Source organism: Gopherus evgoodei, chromosome 2 (genome assembly GCF_007399415.2).
Source record: "Gopherus evgoodei ecotype Sinaloan lineage chromosome 2, rGopEvg1_v1.p, whole genome shotgun sequence".
Lineage (NCBI taxonomy): Eukaryota > Metazoa > Chordata > Testudines > Testudinidae > Gopherus > Gopherus evgoodei.
In genome coordinates this window covers 112,030,622-112,048,015 of record NC_044323.1, presented here as the reverse complement: position 1 = coordinate 112,048,015, position 17,394 = coordinate 112,030,622, and the positions used below count along the sequence as shown (strand labels likewise).

The 17,394-nt window shown below is 38.9% G+C and overlaps 1 protein-coding gene across 1 annotated transcript in view; it reads left to right on the top strand.

The window, feature by feature from the left end:
- TMEM245 (transmembrane protein 245) overlaps positions 1–10,762 on the top strand; it is a 135,040-nt gene extending 124,278 nt beyond the window's left edge. Inside the window, exons 16-18 of the mRNA XM_030549399.1 lie at positions 224–398; positions 4,454–4,648; positions 5,126–10,762. Coding sequence (XP_030405259.1) covers positions 224–398; positions 4,454–4,648; positions 5,126–5,171 — 416 coding nt within the window. The 3' untranslated portion in view covers positions 5,172–10,762. The remainder of the gene's footprint in view (positions 1–223; positions 399–4,453; positions 4,649–5,125) is intronic.
- Positions 10,763–17,394: the final 6,632 nt, after the last annotated feature.

Genomic DNA, 17,394 nt, shown 5'->3' with positions numbered 1-17,394 from the left:
TGGAGAAGGTATAATAACCAAAAAAAAAAAAGGAAGAGCTGTATACTCCAAAGGCCTGATCTGCAACTTTTTTTTGTTCCTTATTTCAAGTGGTCCCATTGATTTAAATGGGGCTATTTGCACAGTAAAGGTAGCAGAATCTGACCCGAAGTATTTTTTGTAAAATATGTTTTCTGATCTCTCCTTCCTAATTTCTCACTTATGACTTACTCTATTATGTTAGCATTGGCAGCAATCCTTGGAGCTGTTCCATTTCTGGGAACATACTGGGCAGCGATACCCGCAATTCTAGATTTGTGGCTCACCCAAGGAGAAGGATGCAAAGCCATTTTGCTTTTGGTGTTTCACCTGTTGCCAACGTACTTTGTAGACACAGCAATCTACTCAGATATATCAGGGTAAGTGTCTCTCTGAAAACCTTCAAAACATGCTATTTTTTTATGTTGGATCACACTCTTGCCTTAATTAACTTTTCAGTGTTTTAAGCCCATGAACAGGTTTATTGAGACAATAATAATAATAATAATCTAACTTTTCAGAACATCAGTACTACCACAATGCTCTCCTCTCTACCGAGCCAGTCAGCAGCAGTCTGCATGTATGTCTTACATCATACCCTGAAAGTCAGCCAACTCTGGCTTTTCTTGAGAAAGAGTCAAAGCAAATACAGGAGCATAGGAATTGCCATACATACTGTATCAGACCAATGGTTCATCTAGTCCAGTACCTTCACTCTAGAATGACTAGTACCAGATGCTTCAGAGAAAGGCACAAGAAAACCAGTAGTGGGCAACTACGGATTAATCAGTCCATGGTGAATGTTTCTTCCATCCCTTCACATGGGGGTTGAATTATGTTCTGTATTGCATACACGTGTGGTCTCATCTCAAAAAAGATATACCGGCATTAGAAAAGGTTCAGAGAAGGGCAACTAAAATGATTAGGGGTTTGGAATGGATCCCATCTGATGAAAGATTAAAGAAGGTAGGACTTTTCAGCTTGGAAAAGAGAAGACTAATGAGGGATATTATAGAGGTATATAAAATCATGAGTAATGTGGAGAAAGTGAATAAGGAAGAGCTATTTACTTGTTCCCATAATATAATTTCATTTGGTGGCCCCTAGTTCTTAATGGGCAGCAGTTTTAAAACAAATAAAAGGAAGTTCTTCTTCACACAGCGCACAGTCAACCTGTGGAACTCCTTGCCTGAGGAGGTTGTGAAGGCTAGGACTGTAACAGTGTTTAAAAGAGAACTAGATAAATTCATGGAGATTAAATCCATTAATGGCTATTAGCCAGAATAGATAAGGAATGGTGTCCCTAGCCTCTATTTGTCAGAGGTTGGAGATGGATGGCAGGAGAGAGATCACTTGATCATTGCCTGTTGGGTTCACTCCCTCTGGGGCACCTGGCACCGGTCGCTGTCGGTGGACAGGATGCTGGGCTGGATGGACCTTTCGTCTGACCCAATATGGCCATTCTTATGTTCTTAAGTAGGAGTACCAGAGTTTGGGGCTCTCCTTAAGAATGTTCTGGCACTAACCACCAGATGTAAAAAATCTAGGGACAGCAAGTCATATTTTTGAAGGTATTTAGATTCCTAAAGATACAGATAGGCACCTAGCCCCCATTGTAGGAGTTCAGAACCTACATGCTGTTGGAAGTTCCACTACGCACCTATGTGCAACTTGAGGCACCTAAATACCTTTAAAAACATGGCCCTAACAGCTTGAACTTCCTTCTGATTGCAACTGTTTGAGAGAGAAGAGAAACGCCAAACCTATGTAAGGTCAAATCCAAACCCTTCAGTTGCATCCAGAATAATCAGGCAACTGAAACTTTTTCAACTTTCCAATTAGAGCTCATTACAGTGATCTAGTCTGGAGGTGACAAAAAGAACTCTGGTGGAGGTCCACATCTGCAGGGAATGGTCCCAACCTTGTAGTGATGTACAGATATAAAAATTATGCTCGTAAGCACTGCTGCTGTCTCTCTGCCTTTAGGAGTAATTGTACATCTAGTAGAACTCTTACATTATTTTAGCCAGATGCTGGAACAGCTTAATTTTTATTATAATACACTTAGGGTTGTTCATCAAATCAAAGCATTAGGTAGACTGTTTATTTCTATTCTGTGGGAAGACAAGATTTGCGATAGCCTTAAAATCTTTTGGTCTCATCCAATGGAGCCACGTAATGATACTGTGCAGAAAGAACTGGTCCTTGAAAATATACATAGTCTTAAGTTTCTTCAGACTATTGCACTGGTTGCTTTTCTCATGAATTTGTTTCAGTAAGTGAAGTATAAATTACTACTCCTTCTCCAATGATAGATTATTTATGCTTGTAGGGACAGGGGTCATTAAAAAGCCAATCACCTCATTCTTCCATTTATTCATTAGAATTTTTTCAGCTGCAATGACACGGCTCTGTTTACTGCCTATAAAATGCCTCTGATAGAGATAAATTTACCAAGAGTCAGATAAGAAACACTACTGTTCCCATTAAATAAAACAAAAACACTCTGCTGCATTGTAGATTAGATTAAGTGCATTAGAAATAGCTCTAATTGGGTTATGCAGAGTTTTCTAAATGTGTAAACTGATATTAGTTGTATCTCATCAGGCAGCTTGTTGGAGCAGCTGCCTATGTAATTTAACAACCTGGACCAAAAAAATTAAAGTTGACACAACCATTGAAAAAATTTACAAAGGGTTAAAGAATTCAGCAATCAGTCACAAGTCCACTTTTTTTAGTGAGAGTAACAAAAGATCTGTCTAAATCCCATCCTCTCATAATCAAATTGTCTACTCCTGCCCCTGCTGCATATTAGATCTGATTTATGTCACAAGTGGAGCTGAGTTGTGTGTTGCATTTTGAGCTCCCACTCTGTGCAGTAGTGACAAAGATCAGAACAGCAGTAGTGCAGGTGGCCTAAGTCAGGACTGTGGTAGGTCTTTGGTGCTTTGTGTAGAAGTTTGACATCAACCGTCAGAACTCTGCCTGGCTAGCCAATATTCTCATTCCCTTATATTCAGTTTCAAAACCACCCCTCAAAATGTGTGCTACTTATTTTACTACAAGCTTCTCCACACAATTCCTTATTTATTGTCAGTATGCTGGCTTATGTGCTGTAAGTATGTGGAGCAGGCTAGGTTTTGGTTTTTGCATAATACTGTTGGTTGGGTTTTAGTTTTGTGCTTTGGAACTGTTCCATTTAATTTGAACTGCTAAAGTATGGCAGTGGGGGGAGGTAAAGATAAAATATTCTCATTTTGACCCATTTTTTAATTATCTCTTTAGGACACATCACTTAGGAGTGGTTTTCAGATGGCTAGATTAATTAGTTGGGGTCGGGGGGAAGGGGTTTTTTCCTTTATTTTTTTTTTTAAACTAGGATTGGTATAAAGTTTTGAAATTTTGAATAATTTTTTCCCTGATGTTTTTAGATATGTTTGAAATTTCCCCTCCTCTTTTTAAACAACTATAGAGCAAAGTTAAATTTCAAGTTTCAGCTTAATTTTGAATTTAAAAGGAAACTTTTTGAAAATAATCAGATATTCCTCCTTTTTCCCTAACCCAGATGTACTCATGGATGCCTTTCCATCGTGCATTTGTGTGGGGGATCATGCCAAGTCTTTAATTATGTTGTTACCTCCCTGCAAGTGGCTTTTTTGCCCCTCCTTTTATTTGAGGTGTTGGCTGCTTCTGCTGAAGAATTTCCTTAGTGAAGCAGGGCTTTAGTCTTGGCAGTATTTAGAATGGCAGCTTTAGTATTGCTGTATAGAACAGTGATGGGGTGATAGTCAGGCCTTAACATATAAAGGCATCATCTTTGTGATACTTGCTACAGTCTCTGAGAGCAGTTATTAGACTGCTCCCAAGCCTGTGTTTCCTAGATGGCTTTATGATGCTTTACAAGACAGCTAAAATTGAACGTCTGTAGATATTTTCATTGGTTTACCCATTACCATTCTGCAAATAAAAACTAATTCCAAAGAGAGAATATGAGATGTTGTGAAACTACTCTTGTTAGCGTGTGTACAGTTTAGAGCACACATGACATGTCATCATTTAGTAATTAGAGGTTACACGAAGACATATTGGCAGCCATCTCATACATTCTAATTCAAAAATCTTTACAAAGATTGTCTTTTATGATTCGCCTTGAGCATTTCATGTTGAAATCCAAAGCCTGCATAGAATGAACTACTTGTAACAGACACTTCTTCAATATGTGGAAAGTGTTTACTACATTATGGACATTACCAAGACCAAACACTAATTAATAATACTAGATGTTTGTACTCGCAACATTTATAGCAATCTCTAGTTCCATCATCTTGATAATGCTAAATAATATTTGCTAATCAATTCACATTTCTTTAAATGATATTTGCTGTTATAAAATATTGCTCTATAGTAATTTATTCTCCTTATGCTGTAATTCCAGAGGTGGCCATCCCTACCTGACAGGCCTTGCAGTAGCTGGTGGAGCATATTACCTAGGATTGGAAGGAGCGATCATAGGACCCATACTGCTTTGTATACTGGTGGTTGCCTCTAACATATACAGTGCCATGTTAGTGAGTCCAACAAATTCAGTTCCCACCCCATCACAAACACCATGGCCTCTGCAGATATATCAGTAAGTAATAGATTAGTGTGATGTGGAGTGAATCACAGACTGTGTAAGAACAAACAAACTTATAAATAGGGAACTATTCATTGTGGGTTTAGGGAAGGGTTTTAGGAATAACTTGTTATTCTATAATATTCTAGAAATAAAAACTAGGGGGTGGATTTTGGTTTCCAAAGCGGTGTAAAGAATGTGACTGCAACCATTGATATAAATAACATACCGGGGCAAGATTAGCAACTGTGGTCTTGATCCTTCATTTTACTCATATGTATAATACCAGTATCTCCAATGGGGGCCACTCACATGAACAAAAAATAAAGATTAAGTCCCATAGCAAATATCTGTCTAGTTTTGCAATTATGTTCTAAAGCTTTCCTTGTTTATGCAGTCTCACAATATACGGTAATTTTGCATCTATGCATTTTATCATCCTCTTCCCTTCTTTGTTTGCTTTCCCTCAGTAAGTTAACATTTTTCTTTCAGACCATCTAGAGAGAGTCCTGAAGAGATGAAAATAGACACAGAGTGATATTTACACCATCTTGCACCTGATTAACATGAAGTTGTCGTCACTGTCTTCTACCTGGATTGAGTTCAGAACAGTCGTGGCCTTCTGTCCCTCTTCCAGCTGTGCCTAGTGACAGCTCATAGTGAAGCACAGTTTAAAACAAATCCTCACATCTGCTGGCCTTACATTATTAAGCACTTTGCCTTTGCAAGAGAGACTGTCTGCTTCCCATCACTTTGCATATTAACATACAGACTGAAAGATCAGATGCCTTGTGTGTAAATTTTTTTTCTTCATACAAGAAGAACAAGTAGTACCCACTGAATCAAGGATGCCATCTGCTGAAATGACTAACTTGGCTTTTACTTCTTCGGATGTTTGCATTGTTAAACTTTTAGTCATTTTAAACAAGTTAAATCCCCAAGTCTTTTGTTCCTGAACTCTTCAGTTGATCTAAGGGTGTATTTACTTGTAGAGATGCTAAAACTTTTAAAGGTGTGAAGCACCTTCTATGAAAAGAAAATATAGTGTAAGTATCTGCTGCTTCTCAAGGCATTTCTTCGGAGAGGTGTGACAGTCACCATTCAATTAATAACACTTGAAGCTTATTTATCTATACACTAATAGTGTTTATGCTGTCAGGGAGTGGTACTTCCACTTGCAGATTGTGTTAAGTGTAGGTTATCCTCACATGGAATAGGAGTATTTGTTAAAACAATGTAATCCGTGAGTTCACTTTTGCAGTTAAACTTAGTATTATGTTTTGGTTTATTGCTAAAGCTTAATTTAGTGCACTAGGTAGGGTCTCAGTAAGATGATGTACATGAAGTCCCAATGGATTCTTGCCAAATTTAACCAAAGGACTTAAATATTTCCAGGCAGAAGTAATATTGGCTTACCATATCTAATGACAGTATTTGGAAGATGGTGAATGATTGTGTTCACACCATTTTTTTATTCTCATTTATTGAGAAGTAATAATCAAGAAGGTGAAAGATGATGGGGGAAGGGGGAAAGCACAAGACAAGCAGAGATCTCAAATTCCTAAAATGTGTTCTTGTCCTGGGCATCAAATTGAAGTACAATAGAGCATTTTTTTCTCTTTTCCCCCGAACTGTAGTTGACCTTTAATTGCAGTTTTAGCGGCACTGAAGGCTTTTCATACCTTGGTTATTGATGCAGGTTTGAAATAGTGGTTTATTGGCACCAAAAAGTAATGGCGTTCTTTTTTGTGTAAGTTCTTAAATTCAAAAGACACATACGTGAGCAAAAATTTTTACCCCAAATACTTGGTCAAAGAATACACTCAGATCATCCGGCACCAGGTACAATACAAATAAGATGCTATGTAGGTGGTGTGATTTTCTTTTCTTTTCTCTTCTTTTTTTTTTTTAAATACCAGAGCAAAACCATTCCATTCCTGATTGACTCTACCTTGAATTTATAGCAGGGTTTCTTCTTCTGATTATACAAAATACAGGCCATGTCATGCACTTCGTCTCTCCTTGCATTATAAAATAGCTGTAGTACAAATCTGTCCATACCATAGGCCTAGGGATCTGGTTCAACCCAAGTGAAAGAGGTTGTTATAGATCACTACTAGTTTTTTGACGTGACCATACATGTGTTTATAGGTAATATTTCTAAGACTGGATCCTTTGTGCCCTGTGTGTTGCAGTGTTTTCAGATCAGTTCAGTGCGCTGCAATGCATGGGCACAATATGTGTAGTTCCGGATAGGGCAGTTACTCCAACTTTGAATTTCCTTGCTTCTGTGGAACAAAGTTAGACCCTTTACATTACTCAACATCATTTTGTTTCATGAATGGCAGTTTTGGAAAAAGTCAGGATCTCACTAAGAGTATCAATATTCCTGTAGTATACAGACCCAGTATATGAATGATAGACTATAATTGCTCTTGGGAAATTGTTACGTTCTGTTAGATTAGTGTATGCTACCATGCTGAGCAGCATTAAGTATCTGTTTTGGTTAATCAGGTCCTTGTGTAGCCAGGCAACTTTTGAAAAGGGTTGTCACGTGAGAGAAAAATGCTTAAAATGTATACAGCTAACAAGAATCCACAAGCTTTAATAATTTTACACTTTTCTCTTGCTGCTTTTTGCTCACTATTAAATATTGTGTTAAGTGTTTTCTACATAGATAGCATATTCACATCTAACCTGATCTTTCATAACCCTGTGTTCCTTAATTTGTGATGTCAGTCATTTCCATGCTATCAGATAGTGATCTCATAAACAAAGGTTGATTTCTTTACTATAATTGCAGAGAAGAATCTCCGATATGAGGAGAGTTCTTTTTCAAACACAAGTATCTTCAATAATAGCAAAAAAATTAAGACTGAGAAGACGTTGCTATTTTGAAATGTTCCTTTCCCAATGTGAAAAAAATCCATCAGTGTGATACGATACACATTATCTATTTGTTTTTATGTATGTGTTTTTTAAAAAGGAATACTTGAGGCTTCCAGTCTCTCACTTCAACTAATATTTGTCATTAATAACACAATAGGAAAGCTAGAAATTCACAGTAAACCTAGATTTAAGATCCCATACTTTATGCCGTGTCTGTATCTGAGGAACAAAGACTGTGTCGCGTATCCCTTTGAGGCATGAGGCTCAATGACAATATAGTAATGAGTAAACTCTGCTTTTAAAATTACCATGTCAAAATACTCAATCACCCACAAGCTTGCTTAACAAATGTAAAAAATCAGAATCTTTACATATAGATGCCTTATGGAAAAGTATGTTTTTAACATAATGGCTGTTAGTGTTCAAAAAATAAATTGTCACCAGGAACTAATGACCTGCATATTTTCATTTTTAACATCCATTTTCATTTGTGGAAACATACATCTGAAATGTTTGTTGTTGTTTTTTTAAATCAACTTTCCAGCAACTTAAAAATTACCAAACTAATTTTATCCATGTTGTTGTTCTTTTAAAAGAGAAAAAAAAAGGGGGGGGGGAGGGGGGAGACAATTCTGAATATGATACTCTTTGTATGAAAAGAAACATCTTTGAGTAATTTTTTACCTAGTTATAGATCCCAGGAAAAATTGTTTATAGACTCTTCTTTGTGCAGTGGCATTTTGAATAGGGCCCTCCCTCTACTCCATATTTATAGCCTCTATCACAATGAGGCTTGATTTAGTCTGGATCTTCTTGGCATTGCTATAATAAAGTGTTTCTAGAATAATAGTCAAATTAAACTCTCTGTGTGCAAGTACAAAATCAGTCATTTTGATGAGTTAAAGGAATGCTTATATTTTTATTGGTTGTCATGAGATGGTACTCAGCAGTGAAATAATGATGACAACATAAGGTGTGTCAGCCATGATGCTGTCATGTTTTTCTAGCACATTAGGTTTATCCTAAGTACTAAGTTATCAATAGCTCTATCGTACTAATGGTTTTTAGCATACATTTCAGTAGATTTATTTCCTCCTTTTTTATTAAACTGGAGTATTTAGGCACATGAATTTTAGTTAATAATTATTGGATTAGGAAACCAGTAATATCTTACAAACTGTAAACTGTAATAAAAAAAAAATTGTAGAAAATTTAACTGCTGTCTCCAGTTTTAGCATTCAGTATGTTTATCTTAGTTTCCAAAATAAAAAAAGTTAATACAGCAGACATGTTAAATCCTCTGTTAAAAAGACCGAGCCTAAATTCAGCAGTAACACCTTTGTAAAAAATGTAAAAGAAAATTCGGTCCACAGTTAAGGTTAAACTCGTCATCATCTTTTTAAAAAAAAAATTGCTGTAGTGCTAATCCCTAGCACTAGGGTCATTAGACTACTTATAAGGCTGTGACCATGATGCAAGTGTCCAAGATGGCACGTCACATCCCCGAGTGGCAGAATGGCCCACCATCACCTTCATACATATGTGGACTGTTTGTATTGTGTGTGTGATGTGTCTGCTTAGGCGCAGACACTCTCACTCCAGAGCACAATGCTGGACTCATGGTCACTTCTGTGAAAATAGACTGTAATTTTTTTAAAGCGTTTGCATTAAAGATGTGTATTTTTTTAAATTAAAGTTAGAAGACTTTATGGTTAATATCAACAACAACATTTAATTTTCTGTAGACAATTTTGGGGAAACCTGTAGTCTTAAATGAGAGAATAATGGTTTCCCCTCTTCTATTTACAGTTGACATGCCTTAAACTTACAGATGGATCTTCAGAACTCACTCCTCTTATTTGGTTTATTATATGATAGTAAAAACAGTATTTTCTCTTCCTCTTTGGGCACTCCAGTGAATTACAGAATGTAACAATGCAATTCCCCTTTCGTTCCCAAGTTTTCTGTAAACTAAAATGGCCTAAAGTTTTTAAGTCATGTGGATTTAAGCTTTAATCAGGCATTGTTTCTTACTGTCAGTTTTAGTTCAGGTCCTTCATGCTTTATGATGAATGCGTACAAGTATTTTCTGTAGGTAAAGCAGGTATTTTATGAAGCGTGAAAAATGAGCTAAGTGTTTTTAAAAATCAGAAGTAATAAGCATATTCAAGGATTCCACATTAGGGTTTTTTTTTTAAGTGTATACATAGTCTGTTTTTCTTCAAATTATTTTTAACTGACAAACTTTCTTTTGTGATTCCTAGGAATAAAATGTTGTGTTGCCTGTGTATATAGTAGAAATAAACATTTTCTGGAACTGTCTATATACAGTATACAATAAATAGGTAAAGAGACTGGGGAGAAACTAGCAAATATCTGATCAGGTGACTAAATAAACTGTTCTGATGTAATAGCGGTACAAAACTAGTCAACACCAGTCTTTCTAGTAACAGCTAAAGAACCAGAATGTAGAGCCTATTGGTCCTGAAAGTAGTTGCACTGGTCCACAGAGCACTTCTAGCCTTAATAGGTCATGAAATATCAGGCTTTCAAATCCCCAAATGTTGTTACTCTTTTTTCCTCCCCCACTTATAGGATGACATTTTAGTATCTGGAATTTAAAAATTACTAGAATTGGAGATCGTTGCTTTAAGCCTTTTGTAAAATAGATTCCAAGATTCAGAGGGTATGCTGCTACAGCAGTCGGTCTGATTCAGGAAAGCATTTCTCTCTAGGACAACATTTAAGCAAATCTCATTGAAGTCTGTATTAAAGCCATGTGTGTGTTTCAGTGCTACCCTAAATAGTGATGGACTTAAGCATGTGCTTAAATGCTTATATTCTAGTACTGAAGATGGCAGCATTTAGAATCGTGTTGAAATTAAAGCAGGTGGGGAGGAAAATAGATCTGACACCTTTCCAGTGGAATACAGCATTCATTTTATGGCTCGGATCGGTTTTCAGTCTGTTGAATTTAAACCTGTTGTTTTATTCAGTCCAGTTTTTGGGGGGGGGGTGTGGTTTGTTTTTGGTGTTTTGTTTTGTTTTCATCACTGGATGAGGGTGAACTATGACAAGTCCATGACTTCTAGTAAAAGTAATTTTCATTCCCTGCACAAGGCTTTGACATAGTCACAATGTAACAGCATGATACAGAGTTACATCAGAAAAACAGTCTGTTCAGTGAAAAAACAAATAGATATCCAGGCCTTGATGCTGGAATAATAAATAAAACCACCACAGTTGACTCTGCTGCTGGTCTCAGCCCAGAGCACCTCTCTTCTAGAAGTACCTTGTCAAAGCAGTGTCAGTGAAGATTATTGCTTTCTTACTGCCCATGACTGACTTGCTCCAGGATGGATGTCTTCAGTCTCCAGTGTTATCAGTCTGATGTATTTCACATGCATTAAATTCAGTCAAATGTTCACCTTTTTAAAAATGTAATAAAATGTTACTCTGCAACATTCAGTGAAAGTTAAGACTTTTTTTTTTTAACTGAGTAAGAGCGAAGCAATTACCATATGTACTCACCAATATTTGGTGTTTTGGTAGGAGGGCAGCATAGCTTCTTTTCTGTATATGTTAGTTTGTCTAAAACATAAATCCAAAGAAACTGTATAATATTGGATTCTAAGACTAGTTTGGTTAATGTCACCACAGATGTGTTGAATTACAAAGCATCAGTTATTGTGCCTGACTTGAGGTGTGCCTTCCAATTTCAAGTTATTTGTGGGGATTTGGAGAATTAACTTCTGCCCATTGTCATGACAAATTTGTGTGTAAATTAACATGTGATATATCTTCAGAATAAGAATTGCATTCTAAAGTAATATCATCTGAACTGGAAATTTATAGTAATTGTCACTGCGTGTATAATAGTTTGAAAAGATAATCCCTGTGCCTGTCTGTGGTGGAACAACAGAAATATCAGTTGCTATTGGTAAGAACTCTTGAGTAGACTGAATAATTATTTAAAAACACAATTTATTTTTGACTACTCAGAACATTTTGTTTCCTAGTAAATAGGTTTCCTGTAGCAGCTATTAAAAGCTTTTAACGCAGTATTATATGCACGCCATAGTCCTTTTGTAAACATAATGTTTAATGTGTTTTGAAATAAAAATCTGTGCTGAATGTTTAAAAAAAGTATGGGTCTTTGTTAATGGTTGAATAAAAGCATAGTTGAACTGAATAAGGATTATGGTAAATTTGAGTGAATTCCTGGATGTAATTGTCCAAATAGGTACAGTAACTACTGGATGCCCTGGAGACTAATAGTTGTTGCTTAGCAGCAGTTCATGCTCTTTCTAATGGTGTTTTCAGTATGATTTCTTATAGGGAACAGAAATTATAGTAATCTGTTATCACAAAGCACAATTTTAGAGCATTTGAAATAACCATAAAACAGAAATGGTCAAATACAGCCTTTGCGGTTGCTCTCGTCTTTAAAACAGATGTGAAGGCTGAAGTTCAAGCTTGCAATATTCCAGCTTGGTAAGGCCAGTAGTGTATGGTTATATGTATTTGATACAGATCTTTTTAGCAAATGTAACATCTTCTGATTAAGCTGTCTTCAAAAGGTTCCCAAATTACAGTATGCAGTGAACAGAGTAGTGTGCTCAGTTACTGAGAAGACCTTAAAATGAGTTTTCCAGATGACTAAAACCAGTCTATTATTTTCTCCTATGTGTCCATGCGAGGGAAGTTTCCATGGTCAGTGCTAACCCATCTCCTTTTATTTAGGAACCAGTACAAATAAATGTTTGTATTCAGTAATCAAAAATATACTATGCTATTGTGAGACCTCTTTATTTATATTACATTTTGGAACCAGGTTCTGTAAGAAGTGGATCACAACCTGTGAACCCAAGGTGTTTTTTTGCTGGTTGGAGGGCAATTTGCTAATATAACCAGAGGGATTTACTAACTCAGTAATTCACACTATAGTAAATTATACCACAGATTAATTTGGCCCAATTGATAACCAGCCTTTTGGTGCTAAAGGAGTATGATCGACTCTGGATATGTGTGACCAAAATATTCAAGAGGGAGACCCACTTCCGAGGAATTTGTCAAATGCTGAAAATATTTGTTGCATCAGAAGATCTCCTTGCACTGTATCTCTTTTCAAAGGCTTATCTTTTGTATTTGCTCTGTATGCTGCAGATTCTAACTTAAAATAAAAATTGTTCTCAAGGAAAATCTCATCCAAAAGGTATTTGAGCTGACAGCATTAAGCTAAATTATATAATGTTAGAATACATTTTTAAAGCGGAGCAACTCCTAAGTCTAATGTCTTTAGCGGCAGCTTCTACAAAAACAAAAATTGTAGCTTTCAAAACACGTTTCTCCCTGCTTCTTGGTGAAGGTGGACCCTAAAGAAAGTTGGAGGGCAGTTTTTGCCCCAAGTTGCACCATTCTCAATCCCTTTGAAGTTATTGTTGCATCAGGTGTAAATCAGAAAAAAATTCCATGAGAACGATCTCCTCATCTGTCACCTCTAAGGATGTTCCCATCTCAGAGATCTGCAGAGTGGCGACATGGGCATCAGTCCATGCCTTTGCAGAACATTGTGTGATTACCGGAGACTCTGCTTCTGATGCCATCTTTGGGTCCACAGTACTATTGTCTGTGACCAACCCAACTCCGAAGTCCCAGCCCTCCAAGGGGGTTACTGCTCGGGAGTCACCTACAGTGGAGCACCCATAGCGACACTAATCAAAGAAGAAGTTAGCTTGTGCAGTAACAATGGTTCTTTGAGATGTATGTCCCTATGTGTGCTCCACTGCCTGCCCTCCTCCCCTCTACTTCAGAGTTCTTGCTATGACTCTGGTAGAGCAGGAACTAAGAGGAGATACCTCATGTGCGATGGCTAGCCGCGTGGTGCGACACAAAGAGAGAGAGCACATGTGCAGACCGAACAGACACTGCTACAAAAGATCTCTGATCAGCAGCTCAGGGATGCAGAGGAGCACCCACAGGACACACATCTCTCGAAGAACCATCATTGCTGCACAAGGTGAGCAACTTTTTCCTTTGGACTGCAGATGACACTAAGCTGGGAGGCATAGTAGATATGCTGGAGGGTAGGGATATGCTAAAGAGGGACCTAGACAATTAGAGGATTGAGCCAAAAGAAATCTGATGAGGTTCGAAAAGTGCAGAGTCCTGCACTTAGGATGGAAGAATCCCATGCACTGCTACAGACTAGGGACCAAATGGCTAGGCAGCAATTCTGCCAAAAAGGGCCTAGGGGTTACAGTGGACGAGAAGCTGGGTATGAGTCAACAGTGTGTGCTTGTTGCCAAGAAGGTTAACGACATTTTGGGTTGTATAAGTAGGAACATTGCTGTCTGTTACAGCTATCTCCCTACTCCATTTTGTTTCTTACAGCTGTCCCCATACTCCATCTTGTTTTTGTTCTCCTCCTGTGGCCGCCCTTCCCTGGCTGTTAAGTTGTTTACCAGGGCCACTGCCCTTCTCAAAGGGTGGGCCCCTTAAGTTGTTTACCAAGAGCCATTGCCCTTCTCAAAGGGATGGCTACTTGTGCTGCGTGCTAAGTGGGACCACTGCCCTGTTCAAAGGGTTAGTCCTGTTATCACCTTGTTGAACCTGGGCTTGATGTAGGGCAGGCAATGTCCAGAGCTGCAAGACCTATTGTGTTTTTAAGATCCTGGGCATGAGTCATAGGCCTCGTGTGCTTTTGAGTCACCTATTGCACAGGACTTTGCCCAGGCATGTCTCTGTGCTCACCTGCAGTTTTTCCCTGTGCCTCCTCCCCTGTGACAGAGAGAGCCTATCAGGATCACTGGCGGGAAACTGCCTAAGTTTGCCTTTAAAAACAGACATTTTTGAAACAAACATCAGAAAGGTTCCTGCATTGCTGCCTGGTCTGATCAGCCAGGGGTTTTGGGTGGTCCTTTCTCCGCTTTCGTTTTATTTTTGAGCGTACCCCTGGTTTTTAACCCCCACCCCATGAAGAACGAATTGCTGCCTGAGAGATCTCCTGATTATCAAGACCGTACCGAGCCCTCCTTACTTCTTCTGATGTTGCTGCTGCTTCTGCCTTTGCTGCTGCCTTGGGGACTGGTAAGAATCCCTCTGTAAAACTTTCCATGCTTTTATTTTATTACTTTAGCTGCTGGCTCTGTTTGTTTCCCTAGCACACAGACTCAAGCTAAACCTTGGTCTGTGTCTTAAAACCTCTCTTAAACTCCATGGCGCTTTGTGCCGCTGCTAAGCTCTGCTCCCTGCTTTCAGCTGTATCCACTGCTGCAGCCACCATCCCTTGGCTTCCTTGGGGGCTGCCTTGGGAGCTGTATCCTGGGCACATACCACTCTGCCCTCTGTGACTTCCCCATAACATAAGGTGCACCATAAGTTTTGCTTTTTAGTTTAATAAGTCATAGTTTGCTAAGATTGTAGAGCTTGTAAGTTTCACCTGCCTTGTTATAGTTTGCTGTTTTGTTGATCTGTATAGTTGCTTGTTATAGTTTGCTTAGAATTGTGATATTTGTTGTTTTGCCTAGTCATTGATTAAGATAGATTAAAAAAAAACACCATTGCCTGGTTGTATTCTGTACCTGTTTTATTACTTTGTATAAGCTGCTTGTAATTTATATAAGTTTGATTAAGTTAGAGGATAGATAAGGTTTTTACTGCTTGAATTCGTCTTCCCGCTGTCCCAATCTCTCCCTGAACTTTCCCGTGTCTGTTTTTCCCCCGCTCCAATCTCCCCCTCTGTGTACTTCTGTGTCTCCCTGTTGTAACCCCTTGCTGCTTCCCTCTCCCCCACCGTGTAACTTCCCAAACCCTTTGCCGCTTCTTTCCTTTTTTTTTTTTTTTTGGGTGTCCCTCTAGCCCTTCTTTACACCTCTCTGCTGCCTCTCCCTGTATCCCCTGTGTTCATGCCCCTGCTCCTCCGCTGCCCCTCCCCTACCGAAGAGCACCATCACACTGCTCCGTTTGTCTTCACCCCGCTGCTCCGCAACTTCCCTGAAGTGCTCTCCGCTGCTGCAACCTGTTTCTTCCCTCAGCCGTCTCCCCCATTCTCCACGTGCCTTCCTATCGCTTACACGTTCAGCGCCCTCCCCTCTTGCTGCTCCGAGACTCCCCTTAAGTGCGCTCCAGCTGCTCTTGTCTCCCGTACCTCTAGCCTGCAGGCTCCTGAAGACTGCTGCTCTGGGCTTCAGAGTCTCTCGCTGCTTGCAGCTGCACTCTCCTCTTGTCAGATCCCACTAATCACTCACTCCCCTCCCCCTCCTTGTTTCTTGACCCAGCTTTTAGGTACACTCTTGCTATCACAGCCTCACAAATTAAGTCAGTAATTTTCTATATTGCATAATTTCACTTATCACCCATATTGTATTATTGCACTGTAACTCACATTTTACTTGTGGTTATAACACCCCATTAGTTGCCTCCATTTTTCTAATATACTTTGTATACCATTTTTATATAGAAGCTACCATTTTATTTTGCATTTTCTTTTGGGTACGTTTTGCATTCCACACTGTATCTAGAGTTGTTCCTATATAAAGTTGAGTTGCTTATTGACTGTACTGTATCCCATTGTGCTGAACCCCACTTACTGTACCCCACTGTTAAAACTCCCTACACTGTTCAGTAAGAACCCCTCCCATCATTGTCTATTGTAAACACCTTATACACCCCATCCCATCACATTTCATTGTTAAATTCCCACCACTTCCTTTTTCCTTTAATAAAGAAATTAATTGGCACCCCACTTGTGTGGTAATTGCTCCCCAAGATCCCATATACCTGCAGGCAGGGACAATTGCCAGCAGATTGAGGGACGTGATCATTTCCCTCTATTCGGCACTGGTGAGGCCTCATCTGGAGTACTGTGTCCAGTTTGGGGTCCCGCAGTACAAGAAGGATGTGGAAAAATTGGAAAGAGTCCAGCAGAGGGCAACAAAAATGATTAGGGGGCTGGAGCACATGATTTATGAGGAGAGGCTGAGGGAACTGGGATTATTTAGTCTGCAGAAGAGAAGAGTTTGGGAAGAAGGGGGGTTTGATAGCTGCTTTCAACTACCTGAAAGGGGGTTCCAAAGAAGATGGATCTAGACTGTTGTTAGTGGTAGCAGATGACAGAACAAGGAGTAATGGTCTCAAATTGTAGTGTGGGAGGTTTAGGTTAGATATTAGGAAAATCTTTTTCACTAGGAGGGTGGTGAAGCACTGGAATGAGTTACCTAGGGAGGTGGTGGAATCTCCTTCCTTAGAGGTTTTTAAAGTCAGGCTTGATGAAGGGGATTGGTCCTGCTTTGAGCAGGGGGTTGGACTAGATGACCTCCTGAGGTCCCTTCCAACCCTGATATTCTATGATTCTATGTATGTAGTTTAAGAAGCCCTGAAGAAGGGGAAAAGAGAGGAAGGGCACTGCAGAGGTGTTCCTGACTACTAGCGGGTGCTCGGAAAGCAGTTGACCCTATTACACCATAATATGCATTTTAGAAATAGTGTAATCATGTAATTATATTACTAAGGAGGAAGAAATAAGTTTGCCCATTGAACCTTAATTTTGTTGTTCCTGACTTCAAGGTTGACTTTATTAATGTAGTCATTTGGACTTCTCGGTTCTATCCAAAATTGCTATTTTGAAGAGTTCAGTTTTCACATTAGTAGTAATAAATCTGTCCTTTTTATTGTGATGTGACTACAGTTTAATGAACACATTAAAATGTAATTTTAATTATTTTCTCGTAGTGCCCAGATGCCCCCATGAGGCTGAGGGCTCGTTGTACTAGAAACTGTACAAACACACAGGTGAACATGGTCCCTGCACCAAAGAGAATTATTTCCTGGCTTGAGTCACCTGGCCATGGTCAGAGTGCAAAGATTATAGC